This window comes from Varanus komodoensis, unplaced genomic scaffold (genome assembly GCF_004798865.1).
Source record: "Varanus komodoensis strain SLA01 unplaced genomic scaffold, ASM479886v1 scaffold16, whole genome shotgun sequence".
NCBI lineage: Eukaryota > Metazoa > Chordata > Lepidosauria > Squamata > Varanidae > Varanus > Varanus komodoensis.
The window spans coordinates 5,021,884-5,040,968 of NW_025335468.1; the positions used below are offsets into that span (position 1 = coordinate 5,021,884).

The following is a 19,085-nucleotide window of genomic DNA, read 5'->3' on the forward strand; positions in this document are numbered from 1 at the left end:
AGGGGGCACGCTCTGCGCAGGAGCCGCTGGCGACCGGGCTCCCCTCTGCGCGGACGGAGGGCGTGCTGGCCGCCCGGATCGCTGCGTCAGCCTTGCCTTAAGCGCGGGCCCCCTTCAGATGCTCGGCACCCCAATCCCCGGAATGGCCCAGCCGGGCATCCGGAGGGGCCCCGCTTCAGACAAGGCTGCAGCTGGGGGGGGGGGCGCCTGCCCTGATGTAACAGAGGGGCGAATTCTGAGGCGGGGTGGAGAGCAAGTCCACGGGGGGGTGGGGGGGTTGAGATCTCCCTGAACCAAACTGCTCTTGAAGGGGTGACAGCAGAACGCGGGGGGGGGGGGTCCTTTCCCTTGAAAATAGAACAATTCGATCCCGCAGCTGGAAACTCGTGTATAATAGATACTTTAAACTGCGAAGTCACTTGTGTATTTATTTATTATTAATGTGCATTTGTCTCGCTGCTTCATACCTCTTCTGAAACCTGGCCCATTTACATGAAAAAGATGATCTGTTCTGAACTTGGAGGTGCAGTTGCCACCCAAGAGGGGGGAAAGCAGCATTCTTTGAAATTTCTTCTTTAGGTCTTGTGCAAATAATGTGATTATTCAGTTTAGGCACTGGACTTAATGGCATTAAGATGGAGCTTTGGGGGTACTTTCTGTAGCTCAGGGGTGGGCAGAAAGTAACTCTCCAAATTCTTTGGATTTCAGCTCAGAGCATTCCTGTTCAATGGCCAAGTTGCTAGTGGCTTCTGGGAGTTGAAGTTCAAATCCCTGCCTGCTCATGCCAGAATCTGGTGTCCTTTGCATCTGGGCACCCTCCCTCAGTTTAACAGTTCTGTGTAATTTGCTGTTTGCATACTGCTGAGGTGCTAAACCTTGGTCCAATAAAAAATCAACTACATGAGCAGCAGCTGCCTGGACCAAGCAAAACTCCAGCTGAGATAAAAGGGGATTTAGACTGTTTGACTTCAGTGCATCATCCCCTTATCAAAGTTTCTTGTGAAATCAGATGCTCTTGTTTTCAGCCTTAGCTGTGGGGAAAGCTAAGTCCTAAGACAGCCTTCCCAATGGCATTCTGGGCTTCAACTCATTTCAGTCCCAACCAGCATTGCTAACAGTGAAGGATAATGGAAGTTGTTGTCCAAAACACGTGGAAGGCACCTCATTGCTTGTCAGGCTGCTATAAAACAAGGCCTACTTGCAGCTCCTGCAAAGATGCCATCCTCTACTTCGTTGCCGGTGCAGCAGATGGATCTGTTGCTTCTTCCCCAGGGAAAACGGTTTCCTGTGTTGATGGCAGAACAGGACTGGGCCTTGCTCAGGCTTGAGCGCAGCGTCCACAGGGAGAGGGTCTTTATCAGGGCTCAGTCGGAGCTCAGAGCTTTTCACCTCAGATATCCTTGCAGTGGGGTTTTTGCTACCAACCCCCAGGTACCTTTTGCAAAAAGGCAGACACCATTTTCTAAAAGTGATTTTGTATTCTGCCAGAGATGCTGTGAAATAGACAGCTTGAAGACTGAGAAACTATTTGAAATCAATAAGAAGGGAAGAACCTGCTGTGTCTTAACCCTCAGAGCCTCTTGGAATGTAAAGGAGCCGCTTTAGAAGAACTATCCCTGTACTCTTCAGCCACAGCACCATCTCTTAGGTTTTACATTTAAGTAGTCAGAGCTGTTAAAATGCTTGTAATGCAGTTCTATTTCCAAAAGGGAGACCTATTTCTGCATGATCAGTGCCCCAAAGGGAGTCCACAGGGAAGCCACACACACGCCATTCTAAGTTCCCCAGCTGCCAAAGGACTGGCAACATCTGTGCCATTTTTCCTTTCACTTTTCCAGCAAATGACACTGACTGTTCCTTTCTCCTCTACTGCTTTTTCTTTCCAAAACAATCTGTCACACTAGGTTTGATACAGAAGTCTGTCTTTCTTTAAAATACTGAATGATTGTACAGTGGTAACCTCTGGATGGGATGACCATTAATGCATTCTAGGTCGGTCTGCCTCAGAGACTGCTCAGAAATGGCTTCTTTCAGAACAAAAGCCCGTATTTTGCCAGTGCTTAAGAATATGGTGCTGCAAACCTTCAAGACCCTACATGGCTTGGGACCTGGCTCAGGACCTGGACCACTGCCCGCTGCAGATGAGCTTACTCATGTTTTCAGAGACCCCCTTCAGATGTCCCTGAAGTGGGCTATGTTGCCTCTGAGGGAAAGAGCCTTCTTGGCCGCATTTGTTTCCCGTTTGTGGAACCTTCTTTCTGGGAAGTCTCACTTGGCATTGCTTCTTTTGGTGCCAAGCAAAGACCTTTCTATTCTTCCTGACTCTTGATCAGTAATGAACATGCTTTCATTGTATCCTGTTGTGTTGTGTTTTGTTTTGTTTTGTTTTGCTGTTTTAATTTGGTGGGTGGGGGTGGGTTGCTGTTTGTGTGGCTTGGTTAATGGTTTTGCTTTTGGCTTTAGATTTTTATTGCAAACTACCTTAGGAATGTTTTTACACCAAAAGGTGTTGTAAATGGAACTAATAATAGCAACAGTAATTAGCTTGTCATTTAGAATTGCATCATAACTTTTGCATCACCATAACAAGTGTTCATAGAGGAACCCTGGATACAGAATAGGCCTCCTTTCGCACCTGCTGTGCATCTGGTGATACAAAATTACATTATGACTTTGCTATCTTGACACAGGATCTATCACTGTAATTCACCACCCACAACCCGTAGGCAACCACTGATTTTTCTTATTATAAAGTGAAGCACAGAGCAAAATGCGTGCACGGTTGGAATTTACAAATGGCCAGGAGATGGCAGTCCCCTGCTCTGAAAGAGAGAGAAAAAAACCCTGACAAAGCAGGCAGAAAAAATGAACAAAGGTGACCCAGTTGGTTTTGCAAAATGACAGTCCAGAGTTTTTAGAGAGAATTTAAGCAAGAGAAAAATAGAGGCCATGTCCTGATTATGGAACCATTTTATCCAGCTGCAATAGAATAGCATTGCTTCTTCCTAGTTCAGATATCAGAAGTCTGTAAAATCAAGACATAGTACTTTGCATTAGATTAGGCTTTATCTTTTGGTTTTAAAAAATCTTACTGGGAAAATGGGAGGAGCCTTTTAAAAAGATGACTAGTTGACTCATATTGCTGTCACCATCCTGGGTCCAAACAATGAGCCAGAAGACTTTGGGTGTGCACATGGACACACACATCCATCTTGCACAAAGTTGTGTTTCCATGGAACCGGAACAGCATTTAAACCATACTGCCGAGTGCTGTATGATGCAAGTCAGTTTGGTGAATCAGGACTTCTGCTTGCAATGAAACTAAATGGTTAGCTCCCTTTCCCAGAACCAAAAAGCACCTTGATCATCTCGTCCAGGGGTGGGGGATGTGTTCGTTTTCAGACATTGCTGAATGCCAACTCCAATACCACATTATCATCTATGCTGACTAGGGCTGATGGGAGTTGCAATCCAGCCGGAAGGTCCTTGCCCACCCTGTTCTAGTCCAACTCAATATTCTCCGGGGAAGTTAACCCAGTCAGACGACATGTATAAGAGATGCTGTCCCAGCCCTTCACTGTTGTGCAAAACTGCCTTTATGCTCAGTAGCCAAGCTAGAGCTCCAGTTTCACAGCTAAGCAGAAATCTATAACTGCTTGTCTCCAGTTTGCTGAGGGTTTACAGGGACTCTTGAAGCCATTTCTTCATCAAAACCATTTCTATGCCACCTTTCAAAATCAGTGTACAATAACTGATGAAAGTACAATACCAATGGTAAAAAAAAGGTTTCTCAACTGATCTGAATACTATGCCAAAGCAGATGACATTATAGTATTTGAATCTCTTAAACAGACTTTGAAGTAAACAAATGACTTATATTTGTTAAGATTGCAAAGCAAGCTCTATTTATTGAAATTATCCCCACATATTCAAGCTGATGAAAAGAACAAGAGTCAAAACCTGGGTCAGTGCAGTATTTAAAGACTAGGTGCTATTATATGTATTATTTTTATTTTTATTTATTTATTTAAGGTTTTTCTATGCTGTCCCAATTACTAAAAAAAAGTCTCTGGGTGGCTTACAGAAAGGGGTCCACTAAACAGAACCCATAACAATGACCAAATAAAAAAAAAAAAAGGTTGAATTGTTTTGGAGGGGGGAGGCTAGCATGTTTTTTGTCTATTTATTGTGGCAACATTTCACCAAGGACTTCTAGGTCAAGATAATAGTCATTAGAGCTGCAGCTTGGTTGTAGAATATTCGTCACCAAGATGCTGATGACTCAATTTGGACTTGCATAGAATTTGCAAGCTCCTTCCTTCCACACACCAAAGATCTGAAAGTCAATTTGATCTGCCGTGCAGGTGACAAGCAGCCATGGATTTAATCAAATAAACAACTGAATAAACCCAGAAATAGGGCAATTTGGGTTGTTTCTAAATTGAATGCAAACTGGAAGCAATGTGCAGGCAGCAAGCAGCTTGCTTGCTCCTGTGCAACCCCCAACCATAGGTTAATCTAGTTCACTATGACTTGTGAACCCAGAACTTTGGGTTGTTGGTGGGGAAACAAACCAGAGCTTTAACCATAACAAACCATGGATTAGAATACCAGATTATTTCCCCATAAACAACCTGGAGACCTGGTTTTATGTGTCTCAATGAACAACTGAGCATTCCTTGGCTGTTTCCTAAAATGGCTACAAATGTACAGGCGCTGAGCAGGTGTTGCCGGGGCTGTTGATCCTGTGCAGCTTCAAGAAGCCAAGCCTTACTGTTATCATTGTTGTTGTTGTTGCAAGTGTAACATATTACTGTAATGCGTGAGCTGGAAGAAGTTGTACACCAAGCTGGTTGTACTTGTCTCCACTTTTCTGACAGGGAATTTAAAGACCGTACCACTAAAATCCAGGTAATAAATAGGAAATGCAGGAATACAAGTCAACAAAAAAAGAGTCAACAACACTTAGGGAAACAGAATTAGTTCTATTTAGAATGTTTATTTTACATGACAATACACAAAAAAGTATTTTTGAACTCTCCGAGAGAAAAGTTTCCTCTCCTCTCTCTTTTATTTTTAAGCAGCAATTTTAACAAACAACACACTACATTCCAGGAATGCTACAGCAACAAGATACAGCTTCATAAAGGTTAACTGATATACACCATTCAGGGAATGTACATCTCACAAACAAAATGGTTGGCACTCACACATACCCACAATGGTTAATGTTACAAAGTGAGCATCGCTAGAAGCATCACTTAACTGGAAAAATGTCAAGGTGTCCGACAACCAAATTCTTTTTGATATAGGCAAATAAATAGTTAACCTAAAATGTGGAGGGAGAAAATTTAGCCACACAGTTAATGGAGATTAGAACTTTTTCCTTTTCTAAGTTGTTGCTGATGAAGAAACCACACCAAGAAAAGAGAAACTAAGAAGAGCAGCTCTTTAAAAATGGCAAGTCGTTATGAGTCCCCAAAGCATGACAACACCATGAGACAAAACCGGGAATGCCATGAGCAGGGACACCTGGAGTAATAACGAGGGAGCTTGTCTGGACCATATGCCAAGGGAGCTCCCATCTTCCTAGCACTTATTTGGACATCAAGCACTAACCAACCAACTGTGAGGACTGAAAAACATGTCTGGGAAGCAGGAAAGGAGAAGGGGGAAAGAGGACTGAATGATGCTAGTGCTGTTACCATGATGACTGATCTAATATATGGTCCAGAGAAGCTCAATGAAGTCACTGGAAGGGCTGGTGAGTAAACTATTTTTAAAAAGATTTAAGCTTTAAATCTTTCCAGAAGAGTGAGCAATGTTAGAACAGCTTCAAAACATTCCCATCCAAAACAATATTCAGCAATAAACACCGTCACACAAAAATGCAAACACACACAGGAAGCTACATTTCTGCATGCCAAAAACCCACAAAAAGGGGGACACTCGCTGAACGTACTCTTTGCACTAAATGGATGTTCCTCAAAGATACGATTAGCCTCAGAATTGTCCAGACTTTTAAGGTTAAATAACTAACCAGGGGTTACTGCCCTTTCGCCTTCACTCAGTGTTTGTTCCTGTGATCGGAAGCGCTTTGCTTCAGACAAGAGAAACGCTGCTCTGTTTCAGGTCAGACTCTGTTGTGTGCATGGATACCCTTAGCCATGCCCAAAGGTGCCCTCTGAAATGACCGCCTTCATCACAGTCAGATCATGAAACAAAGACCATTTTGCCAACTTCAAGCTACTTTGAATCACAGTAGCTAAATTATATTGAAAACATAGGTCAATGCTTCAATTGCCAGGGATTCTGGTTTATGTACCCTGTGGCTGCCCATTTGACTTTAAATATGGTTTTGATTTTAAATGAGAAACAGAATTAACTGCACTTCCAGTTGAAATCAACCAAACCAGGAGAGGTTGAATGGCTCAACAAGCCAGGGCCTGCTAGCTTCCTATCTGTACTTCTGCTGCAGAATTAAGAACAAGAGTAGGAGATGAGATGCAGGCCTTTTGAAGTGCATGTAGAAATATGTTGTTGAGGTGGCGGAGTTTCTAGAGGCATGTGCTGAGCATTTACAATTTCTGCCAAGATAGTGCTCCGGGGGGGAAAAATGGTCAGCAGAAACCAGCAGCAGTGTTGGATCCCTGGTACCTGTGGGGTCACAAAACCACCTTCCTAGCCTTAGTTTCGTACACCTTTAAAAATGCAATTGGCCTTTGAATCACAGCAATGATGCAATAATGATTTAAAATGAGTAAAGATTCTTGGTTGTGGCAGGGAGGGGAGACATTCTCAAAAAGGCACAGAACCTGCCATAAGATGCCTGGTCAGAGCAAGATGGAGATTGGTGTGGATAAGTCCACCTGTCGGTTTCTGACATTTGTGTTCATCACTGGGTAGAGATGCAGGAGGGAGGGAGAGGGAGGGAGAGAGCAGAGTAACACCGAGAAATGGGCTTATCAGGAGGAAACATGACCTTTGGAGACATAAAAAATGCATGGGGCTTTAGTCTCAATGAAGCTGTAACCCAGCAATGCATTTCAATTCAAGATTTCCTGCTGTGCTTCCAAGGAAACACTCTCTCCTCTTCAGGGTGAATTTCCAGCTGTGTTGGTTGCATGATCTACACAGCACATGTTCAGAGGGACCAGGGACCAATAAGGGGAAGGGTAGACAAACAGTATCAGGCAAACCCTCCACTAATGTAAGGGAGCTAGAATTAAACAGTCCATTAGGCAATAAATAAATGCTGCCTTGGCTTAGCATCTTAGAATGAAAAAGTCTGGAAATGGTTACACTGTGCCTATCCAACTGCAATAAGGAAAAAGAACAGGTTTGTTTAATGGCATTTGTGCACTGCCTATAATACTAAGTTCTCTGAGTAGCTTAAAATCCTTGAGTGATGTTTCCTTTCGAGAAATCTCTTGAAACAGGGAGTCTACAATCGAGCTGTGAGAGTGGAGAAGTTAGATTCCCAGAAAAGTTTGAGCCAGGAATCAATCCCCTAACATGAGTAAAGATGCACTCTAAGTATGTTTTGTTGGCTAAAATAAAATCTGGGTATGAGATACAATAACAGAAGCATCACTTTTTCCTGCAAAATCCCTGAAAGGCAATTCTGGAGCTGAACATCGACTAAGGAGACATAATCTCTTTCCTGACCTTCCTGACAACAGATAACAATGGCCCAGATACTTTAGGTGCCAGCTGTCCCTTTCCCTTAAAACAGCTCTCTGCTGTACAAGTAATTAACAGGAAACCTACTCCGCCCCCAAAAGGCGGGGAGTTTAACAACTGGGATAACAGGGATCGTGGCATGGTTGTTACTAGGGAGGCTGCACAAAGGAACTGCATGAAGGGCTGATTCCAAGCATACCAGCCGCACAGATGTGATCTCAGCACGCGAATTCGACATGTGCCCCTGTCAACGAGGGGGGATATGCTGCAAACAGCTGTGCAGAGCACTGCTCAGCTACCCTGTAGGTCCTCTTTCCATATCCCAGTGCAGGATTTAAGCACCGAAGTGGTGCAGAGCCTTTCTGCAATCAAGAGGCCATAGAATGGCTCAGCACTGGCCAATAAAGAGGTCAGTGGGGAGCATCCAACAAAACATCCAAACCAAAGGGAACATTTCACTGCACTGAAACCTATTAACCTACAGACACGTTCCTACAAACCAGGCGAGGAAGGAGAAAATGCCTGTGGTTTTCCAGCATTCTGAGCGTTGCCTTCTGCAAGGACCCTGGGACCAACCTCTGCACCTTGCTTTTCTTACATCTTGGAAAATGGTTTCTGCAGATGAGCTAACTAATTCATGAAATGCAGAATCCTGGAGGAAAGGTCACTACTCTTTGGCAAAGGCTAATGGATTTTAAATGCAGGCACATTGAAGAATTTGGAAGCAGATGTACAAATGAAAGTCAGGCTGGTTGAGTCCTGGGCAGGGGACAATGCTAATCCCATTCTACAGAGAGGGAGCACCATGTTTCTTTCCCCCATTCCTTGGAAATTTCTCTCTTCATCTTCCTAGTTTCCCATCCAGCTGTTTCCACCTCTTCTGCTCAGGCCTCCTCCACACATCCCTCCATCCTCATACCCAATTCAACAAATCTGTTCCTCCTTCACTCACGCGCACCCACACACCCCTCTAGTGCCTCCGCCCCAGTCAACTCTGCACATCACAGCCACATGCTTTGGCGCTGCCCTCATGTGACAGCTTTTGAAAATAAAATGTGTGTGCACAGTTCAGGTTCTGGTGACTGCACATCAACTAAGCAGGAGCTTTCTGTGTCACATGTGTGCTTCACAAAGGCGATTTGCCCTGTCTATAGAAAACTAGGTTTGGGGATGCATCAGCACTATTTCACAGTCCAGGCTACCCTTTGTTGTGCTCCTTTCACTCAGTCCACACAGGCTGAACGCTCCCACCCCGTCCCTGTCATGTCTAATAAGTTCTGGACCTCCTGAAAGATGGGTGTCAAGTGCAGCAAGCTGCCTGGAAGCCCGTAACACAAGGCAGGCTTCACTGGCACAAGTACCAGCAAGTGACATCTTTGTAGCGTATACATGTCAGTTACGAAAGCTTGCATCTAAGAATCAATCTGTAAGCAGTGGGATGGGAGCTCTTTGCTAACTACCCCGTGCATCCCATCTGCAGCCTCTGTCTCCCCTAAAATCTTGATCCAGAGGGTAAAGGCAGGTAAATCTGTTTGCTTCACTTTCTATAACATTTCAAGCAAAATTTCATTCTCCCTTGTTTTTCTGTCAGTTCATGATTTAGAATTTTGCACAAAAAACTGCATGCTTGTTTATATGAAAATTTGTATGCATGCTGCATGTTTCCATATATATGCACATTTTGCCAATGACTTCCCACAATATAGGCTCTTTGTGTGTGTGTGTGTGTGTGTGTGTGTGTGTATTCCTAATGTATGCAGTTTGGGGCTGGAAGCCTCAAAAAGCAAAGGAGAATCACATTCTGGGTCACATTTGGGAAATATGGATGAGGGCAGTTTGGGTAGAAATAACTGATCAATTTTCCCTCCCATCCCAACACTACGTGATTGCAACGTACAGGAGTTCACAACATGTCTTTGAAAAGCAGCAATAAACATTAAAAAATTATCCCAGTGTGTGAGAAGCAACTTTTATTGTCATCTAATGTGTGTGTAAAACAGAATAGTTACTGCCAAATTCCCTGAGCTAACATGCCTTCCATTGCTTGCCGTGTGGGTCAGTGGCAGTGAACAATCAAGCTTCAAGTTGGACCAGCTCGGTATGTTGTCAAGATCATCTAGAGAAGCCATACAGCCTAAAAGTGGAAAAACTAACATAAATATTGAGGGGAAATTTTAAAAAACCTAATTATTTCCTAATCCTGGTAATGCCTACATGATTAAAATAAGGACAGCACACATGTACAGCATTCTTATGATGTAAGTTCATGTAATTTCACCTATTTTAAAAAGGAAGGGTACCGTCTGTGCCAGAATCTTATTTTCAAACAAGATGCCTCACATGTGGAGTGCCAAAATGGGTCCACAGTTGATCACCTGGTAACAGATGGGGTCTGAAGGAATAGAGCAAAATCGTGGCTTTTAAGGAAAAAACTACCCACTTTTTTATAAATTGAAAAAAACACATTTGATCATGTACACTTGGGAGATTTTGGGTGAGCAATAGTGGCTGATCGCCATGCACAGCCATAAGAAGATGAAACATGGCTGCCATGAAAAGGAAATGCTGAGTGCTGGCTTGGCTTGCATCCTGATCAGCCTCAAATCGTGTAGTGTGTGTGTATGTGTGTGGAGCTGTGTGGAATGCAAATAATCCAAGTATTCTGTTCAATACCTGTACACAATGGCAGCAAGAGAAGGCAGAATTGCAAATCTGTTTTGGTATCAAAAATTGTGTTTATTAGATGTATATCCCTCTTTTAAAGAACTCATAGAGGCTTAATTCATTCTCCTCCTGCTGGTTTCAGTCTTATCTCCTGTGAGGTAGGTTGGGCTGAGAGTCTGGGATTTGCCCAAAGTCACCCAGTTGGCTCCATCATGGCTGAGTGGGAACTAGAACCCAGATCTCCTGAGTCCCAGACCTGTGCTCTTAACCACTACACCACTCTGGCTCCTAGTGCCAAAGGAAGATAGAAGGAAAATCCACAAGTATTTTCCCCAGTCTGCATTTTTCCAATTGCTACATAACAATTGTCATGTACTTTTCATTTATAGAACAGTTTCAATTAACAGTCTGGGTCTAAATGCACGGTGTTTCACACTGAGAGTAGATCCTGAGGCAAGAAGGCAAAAGCCGGTGAGAAGAGTGTGATGGAGACAGAACCTTCTTGAGGTTGGATCCTTAGGGCTTTGTTCTATGGCTGCAACAAAAGGGCGGTAGCCTCAAAGTGCTAATTCACTGCCACGTGGTGATGTTTCCCTTCACAAATTGTCTTCTGAAAATGCTCCTGTCCATGAAACCACTACTTGACCATATCAATGCTTCAAAAAAAAAAACCAAAAACACTTTTTCAAATCATTATTCTAAGAATTAACTAGCTTGCTACAGGGGAACACTGAGTAGCCAGTGATGTGTATTTCTTTTTTGCTTATTTTGCAGCTGTTGGTTTTATCCAGCAAACTGGCATGAGCTCTCATACTTAATATTAAAACTAGTTTTGTAACTGCCAAGAGTTAGGTAGATTATACTGGTATAACACCCCAGTTCTAGCAATGTTCATCAAATTAAAAATAACAAGGAATCTTGTAGAACCTGACTAAAAATCCTGGCATTAATTTTCATGGTTTAGAGTTCACTTCATTAGACTCAGATGTAGTAGTCAATGAAAACTGTTCCTCAATATATATGATGATGAACGTTGAAACTCAATATGGACCTCAACCAGTTATGCTGGGGAGTACAAAACTTAAGACCTTCAGTAGCATTTAATGAATCCCCAACCCAAGTGCTAAAAGTGGAGAAAGCAAACCGAAACACATTAAGGGTGTGTCATCCATTCACAGAAGATTATGAAGGAATACCTGAGAGCTACCATGAAGATCTCTGCAGAAGCTTCTAAAGCTGTAGGCTTTAGAGTGGGAAAAGCAGGAATCTGTGCTGATCCATCTGCTCACCTGCCTCTCAAATGCTTGGTGGATGCATCCTATTCCAGGCATTCATACTGCTTGGTTGCAATGGTCCCTTTCCTTCTGACCACAGCACCAAGAGCCCTCGCAGAAGATTCACACGGGCCGCTTTTCACATAAGGCGCAGGAAAAGACATGGCAGTATCGGAACAAATTCTACCTCATTATATATGAGCTAGTCCCAAAGATGATGTCCAAGACAATAAAGTTTACCATTCAACCTCCAGTGGCAAAGATTCTGTCACAGCAAGAAACATGAAGCACAAGTAGATTATTTATGAACTTGCTATTTTTGTTGCAGGAATAAAAGCCATATTTATTTCTTCCAAAGAGTCATATCGAATCAGAGCTTGGACTGTAAGGGAAATCCATAAACATGGTAGTTGGTTTGATAAAGTCATACATGTTTAGAGAGGGAGAGGGACTTTTCTTGTTGAAGATAGATGCAGACTGCAACTGTATACACACTTACCTGGAGACAAGTCTGATTGAACATTTGTTGTTCATTATCCAAAGAGCTTTGGCTCTTGGGCAATACAGAAATAAAATGATGATGATGATGATGATGATGATGATAGAGCTGAGTGGGGGTTAATTCTGAGTTGGTACATATAGGACTGCACTCTGAGCACCAGAGATAAACAGAGCCAGCAAGGAATGCTAGACTGGGTATCTGGGAGCTCCAGGTTCTCGTCCGCACTCAGCCATGGAGCTCACTGGGTGACTCTGGGCCAGCCACAGACTCTCAGCCCAGCCTACCTCATAGGGTTGTTGTTCTGAGGATAACATGGAGAGGTTTATGTAAGCCACCGTGAAAAGAAAAAAGGTGGGATAAATAAATTTGACACCTCCATCCAAGGAAGTTAAAATGAACTGAGGTTTGCATCCAGTTTAGTGGATGTAAACTAGTGAAGTTTTAAAATGGAAGTAATAAATGCTAATGAAAAATATGGTTGTTTTTCATGCACTATGCCTATTAGAAACACAGCATGCCTGAAACTATTCTGAGAGAGAACTGTATTTCTGTCAAATCATTACCCATCAAAAGGTCAATGATACATAGATAAGTTATGTTAATTATTTTCTTTTTCTAAGGCCTGACTGTCAACAACAGTTAGGTTATAATCATTAGTTAATTATAATCAGTTGTGTAAATAAAAGCCAATGCGTTTTTACAGTATCTGGTTGCTACATTCAGAATTTCAGAGGACAACATACATATAAGAGGCAAGCCAGACAGAAATGGGGTTTTGAATGCACTTTATTAGCTTGTTTTATTTACTCTTGCATTAAAATGTTGATTTTATGATAAATTAAGATAAAGAAAATAAAAATTGTTCACACACACACACACACACACACACACACACACACACGAGGTAGAACTAAACTCTGGCTTCCTTTTCTTTCTTTTTTTTAACCTTACACAGTTCTCTTGCCTGGGGCAAAAATCTTCTGCTGAAACATGCCTGAGTAAAGGCTGCAAGTTTATGTGACTTTGTACACACATTTGACAGGAGAATGTCACTGCAACAACAGCCTGGCTATTATGCTCATATGACCAGATTTTTGTTCAGCCACAGGCTGAAGGAGGATGAAACATGAACTTTTTTTGAAGTCATGGCTGAACTTTTGAGGAGCAGCATTTGTGAAATAATTTTATCTCCACAGAATGACATAGAAAGGTCACCACAGGATGACTTTTTCTTGTAAATATCATGTTAGAGATTCCCTTCAGTAGCATGTGTTAAGCAAGAATTTGTTAGGGTGTTAAATTGTGGGCTATAAATTACAGCTATGAATTCTCAATCACATTCTCCATTTTTGACTTAAAAGTCAAAATTCAACAAGGAGCAGCATATTTGTCTGTTAAATTTTCTTTGAATCATTTGCTACAAGGAGCAGCATATTTGTCTGTTAAATTTCTTTGAATCATCTGCTAACGAGCTTCCTAAACCCTGTTGAACTACAAAGCTGCCACTGTTTACTGCTGACACAGTTTGTTAAAACATATCCCCATTCAGGGAATGAGTTACAGCACTCAAGAGTTACTTGCTGCTCAGTGTAGAATCACTAAGACATTTGTTTTCTCTTAACACACTTGGACCTTTCTGACCATGAGTACAAAAGTAGAACCACAATTTTGTAGAGAGACAAAAATGTGGCATCCATAATTTCAGTGCATGATTATGGTTAGAACAGAGACTGTAATTACACTGGTGACTGCAAATATGCTGTCGGGCATTAGTTGTTCTTCCAAATTAACAAACAAAAGGTGTGACCTCATGTTTAAGTTAACATCTGTACACAGACCATTATAAGCAGATGTATTTACAGCGTCGGTGTTGGAGCAATCAGTGTTGGAGTAATGCAAGACTCCTAAAGCAAGTCTGAGGAATCACCACTTAAAGCATCAGTGTCAAACCCAAATGGGCTGGAGAGCCAAATTCTCCTTCTAGAGATCCAAGGACTACTTCCGTGTATTTCTCTGAAAAGGCTGATTCCACAGTGAACACGGGTCCCCCAGCCGTCCTTCCAAATGATCACTACCACTGCAGAAGGCTCATCACCACAGGAAGGAAGAGTTCCAGCCTCCTGCACCAAGCAATGCCTCAAGGGCCTGCCCCTGGTTTATCTGTCTGCCAACATACAACTGGGGGCTGTTCACCTGCAGGCAATTCCTGTTACACACACTAAAAAAACCACACTGGAGTGTGGAGGTGGGGGGAGGAGGAGAAGAGGAACTGGAAAGCGACAAAAATAAATGCAACGAGAAGTCCTGCTGGAGATGCAGGCAAGTTCTGGCTGCAGAGGCAACCAATGTCACTTGCTTGGTACACAAATGCCTTGGCAAGCCTTGGCCACCACTGCCAAGCCAGTCTCTTCCCCCTACAGGGGGCATCCCTGAAAGGGCTGTGGAACGAGGGAGGGATGCTATGGCCCACACTGGAGACTGCAATGGCCTAGCTGAATCCCTGGACCTTATGTCTGAAAGCCCTAATAAGTGGCCAGGTTGGACATACCCTTTGGGAGCTAGAGAGCACCTTCCTTAGAGAATACTATCTACACCACAAATTTAAATTTTTCACAGCTTCCTCATTTGGAGCCTAGTGAACTGTGGTCCCATGAGAAGCAGGAACACCAGCTGAGCATTCACTCACTACTATTTTAAATATTAAATCACACTCACATAAATGGTTTTTATGTCTGCAGCATAGGTATGTTAGCACTGAGCATTTCAAGTGTTAGACAGCACACAGGCCTGGAAAGTAAGAATACCATGATTTAGAAACATGCGGGCTTAGGAATATTTCTGTTTATGCCAAAAAAGGAGTGCTTTTTTCCCACTACCAGCAGCAGTGCTGATGCACATTCTCAGAAGGAAACTTGCTTGGTAAAACAAGCAGCAGGATTACTGTTTGGAACATATTTTAGGCACAGATGATTGTCTTTCTACCAGTCTTTCTCCATAAATGCTAGCCTGCATTTGGGCAAAGGTTCACTTGGAATTGAATTCATCTGAATTTCCCCTGAATAAAGCTTCCAACAATAAATCTCACACATACCAGTACAGATTATAGTTTGTGTCCCATTTCATTTCTTCTTTGCTGACAAACCTTTTCTAAAGGATCTCTTGCAAGGGATTGCTTAAAATGAGGTCTCAGCTGCTCTTCGCTTTTTAAAGTGCATAGAGTAACCCTGAAGATTGTGCTTCTCAAAACACCAAAACATTGCAGGATTTCTGTTTCAGAAATACCAAAACGCATCATTGCTGATGCTCCTGGCTTTGGTAGAGAATCAGTGACTTTCTAGTGTGCTCAAATGTGTCAGCGTATTTGGTGGCGGCAGCAGTGAGTCCTTAAGGCCTTCCTTTGAGATGGCTTTTGGCCATTTGGATGGGAGAGACAGCGCAAACATGTTTTAAACACCGATTAGCTACTAAGGTGAACAAGGACTTACAGTGATGAAAAAGCAGCATGCAATGAAACAAATTAAATTATTAAATATAGCCCCTATTATAAACTAGTCCTAGCAATTTGTCTCAATTATTCTGTGAGTCACCCCAATCAGCCATCTAAAAGCAGAGACTTTTCAAACATTTGATTTCAGGGCAAGGAGGGAAATTGCACTATGATCCCCCTCATTATTTTGGCCTTATTTACATATCACAGGAAAAAAACAAATGCCAATTAAAAATAACAACTCTCCTTGCTGTTCAACAGGACCAAAAGTGACGTGCACATTAAAAGATATTGAAAAGAACACGGAGGGCAGTTGCAAATACAGACATCATCTGTGAATAAAATTCTTTTCAATGGACCAGGATACAAGCATCACTTCAAGCAACAGAGGCACAACAACAAGCAAATGAAGCCCACAGTGCAAGGAAAATACCTCTAGAAACATGTTGTCTTCAGCATTTGTATTGTGCCCCCAGCTCATAGAACAAAAACATTTTGCAAAACTTTAAGGCCAGAATGGGGAGTATGTGGCCCTCCGGATGTTGCTGGACTGCAGCTCCCATCATCCCTTCCTACAGGCTATGCTCACTATTGCTAAGGGAGTCACAGTCCAACAGCATCTAGAGAGTCGTCCATTTTCCCACCCCTGCTTTAAGAGAGTTTCAGCTGGAAATTCAAGCAGCAACGGTTAAATTGGTACGCTGCTGCAGTTACATGGGTGCCTGAACCATCCCTTCAGAGCTTGTTGTGTCATGCAAAGGTGGGTTGTAGTGAGATTAATAAATTACCACAACCCTAAATAGCTCATGGGTTCCAGGCAGTTTGATAACCAAACCAACAATTCAACCTCACCAAGTTCACACAGCAAGCTATGAAACAGTTAATTTCTGGAACAGGTGTCCAAATTTAGGCTACCATATGAGTTTATTTGATCAGGCATACCAGGTCACAACTATGTCAGCACCTAAGCAGCAGGTAACTAATCTGACCAGATTAAGTAAAACTGGGCCAAAGACAGTTGAATGGGTTTTGCACTATCCTAGAGGGGGAAATTAGCCATGGTGACTTGCTTCCTCCTCACACCCTGCCAGAGATTTGCATAATCACCCATGGTCACAGAGGCTATCACAAGAAATTGGTCAGGATGGCTTACCGCAGAGGTTATCATGGGCTGTTGTAGGGTTCTACAAGCCACCCTGACTGGGTTCACATGACACAACAATCTGTACTGTCAAGGGTATTTATGCAAATCCCCTAGCATGTGACTGGCATACAACTGGCCCATTTTGCATAACCATGGAAGGACAATAAATTCCCAGGGCTTATTTCTTATCTGTGATCATACAAACCAGGCCAGTAAAACAAAAGGCAAATTACTAACATTAACATTAGTTCTTTGACGTTTCTAGCAAAGCTGTTTCTAAGCAACTTCTGAAAAGAACAAAGGAAAACTAGGCCTCACTTTTGAGGGAAAATATATACACACAGTTGTCCTGGTGGAAGTTACAGTCACATAAACCACCCCCAGCTGCCGGTTTTTGCCTCAATAAGAAAACTAGCTGGCCTCTATAAAAACAAAACAAAATGGGTAACCTAGCTGCCTGATCTAACTGATTCTTTTGACTCTGGTGCACCTGAACCTCAAATGTGCAGGATTTTTCCAGTGCTTTCAGCTAAGCTATGTCTTCATCTGGCATTCTGCAGTTTTAACAGCCAAAACAAAGATAAACTTTTCCCAAAAGCGCCTTTGGATTATCTGTGGTCCCAAAGGGGCACAGGAAAGGAATATACATCCTCTGGGCACTGATCAAAAAAGCACAGACACCGAAAACCCCAGGTGGAACAGCAGCATTACCAGCACCAGCCAGGCTGATTGAAAGGAATGTATTACTGAGTTGGTTTTCTCTTTTTATCCAGCACTAAAAACAAAAACAGACTGATCCCAAAATTATTCAGTTTCCCCTTGACTGCAATGGCTCACAAATAGTTCGTGACACTGGATAGGACTGTTTCCACAGCCAAGCTCCTTAGTGGTCAGGTGCACAACTGCAGGGAGTGCATTTTGCTGTGTACACCCTTTTAGGAAGCTAGTCCCTTTCATAAAATCAAAATGTAAGCTGCACCTTTCCCTTTTCCCCCTCCTTCAATTTCCGGAAAGTCCTGCTAATCTGGGGGGAGAGATGATTAGCCGGCCTATCGAAAACCAAACATGTTGACTTCAGTAATTACCTGCCTTCTCAATGGATAAACTGACCTCCCTTTTAATGGGTACCAGTCCCGCAGCTTCCTCAGAGGCCTGGTACCAAGAGTGGGGACAGTGGAGAAAAGTCCTGTTCTTTTGCTTCTTCCTGATGTGTTGAGAATTCAGAGGATACGGGAGGCTCACTTTCCCCTATCCACAAGAGTGCTAGCCAGCGTCTTTGAGACTGGTAATTAAAAAGGAGGCCTGACTTGGGGATCCTCCCTGGGGTAATGGAGGGGGCCATCTTGATGGGAGGAAAAATAATAGGAGACAACACTCATTCCCACTGGGACTGCTTCGACCGTTTGTGCCATTGCTCTGACACCACGATGACAAAGAGGATACGACGGATTCCAGTTGGGAAGGGAAAGGTGTGAGGGGTTAATCCCGGCGCCTCGGAAGCATATCTAGGATGAATTCAGCAATGCCGATGAAATAGACAACTTGTGCAATACCAAAGAGCGGGGCTATGACCAGAGCTCTGCAATACGCCCCCTTAAAAAAGGCCGTGGGACCTTCATTCCGCCAGATCTTCCTGAAAAGGTACAGAAAGAAAGACAAATAACACTGTGTGTGTTACAACTTCCATGCCAGCTTTGTCAACTGGAGCACCCATTGCCCAACATGTTTCTTGGCAGACCATAATTGCTAGCAACTGACCGTATTACCTCAGTGCAATGCCCTACAGGCAAGAAAATGCATATCCACACGATGGCTGAGTCAGAAAAGCAGTGACTTATTAGTGACTTATTTATAGAGAAAAAGGTGGCATGGGGCAACTTACCCGTCATGAAAGTGCTCTGCCCCCATCAGAGAACCTGGGGTGTGCTCTATTTGTCCTTACAAGCTCATAGTAATGGTAGCAAAGGAGAGATCAGGACACTCAGCCCCCAGTTTCCAAAATGGGGTGCTAAACCAGATGAAAGGCCTATTTTCATGCCACACCAAATGGCTCTTTTGCTGAGAATTGGCCAAATTGCCCAATGACCACTTTGCCAAACATAAACCAGTGCAACTGAATGTTTCAGCTGTTTAGGGCTGCACTATAATCTGGATGTCCATAACCCTGTGAATTGGGAGGACTACAGGCATCCTATACAAAACAGGAGGAGTGCAAAAGTGCTTCTCCCGCCCTACAAAACACTTAGGCAGCCAAGTGCCTCGGAGAACAAGGGCTGGAGGCTGAAGAGCTGCTGGGACCCTTTGAATCACAGTGGCAGCTGCCCCCTCCTC

General features: G+C 43.1%; 1 protein-coding gene across 4 annotated transcripts in view; it reads right to left on the reverse strand.

The window, feature by feature from the left end:
* Positions 1 to 4,979: 4,979 nt before the first annotated feature.
* The window catches only part of SLC25A22 (solute carrier family 25 member 22), a 78,799-nt gene continuing 64,693 nt past the window's right edge, over positions 4,980 to 19,085 (reverse strand). For all 4 annotated transcript variants that reach the window (XM_044425665.1, XM_044425667.1, XM_044425668.1 and 1 more), the window contains one exon: positions 4,980 to 18,387. In XM_044425665.1, the coding sequence (XP_044281600.1) occupies positions 18,234 to 18,387 (154 nt within the window). In that variant the 3' untranslated portion in view covers positions 4,980 to 18,233. The remainder of the gene's footprint in view (positions 18,388 to 19,085) is intronic.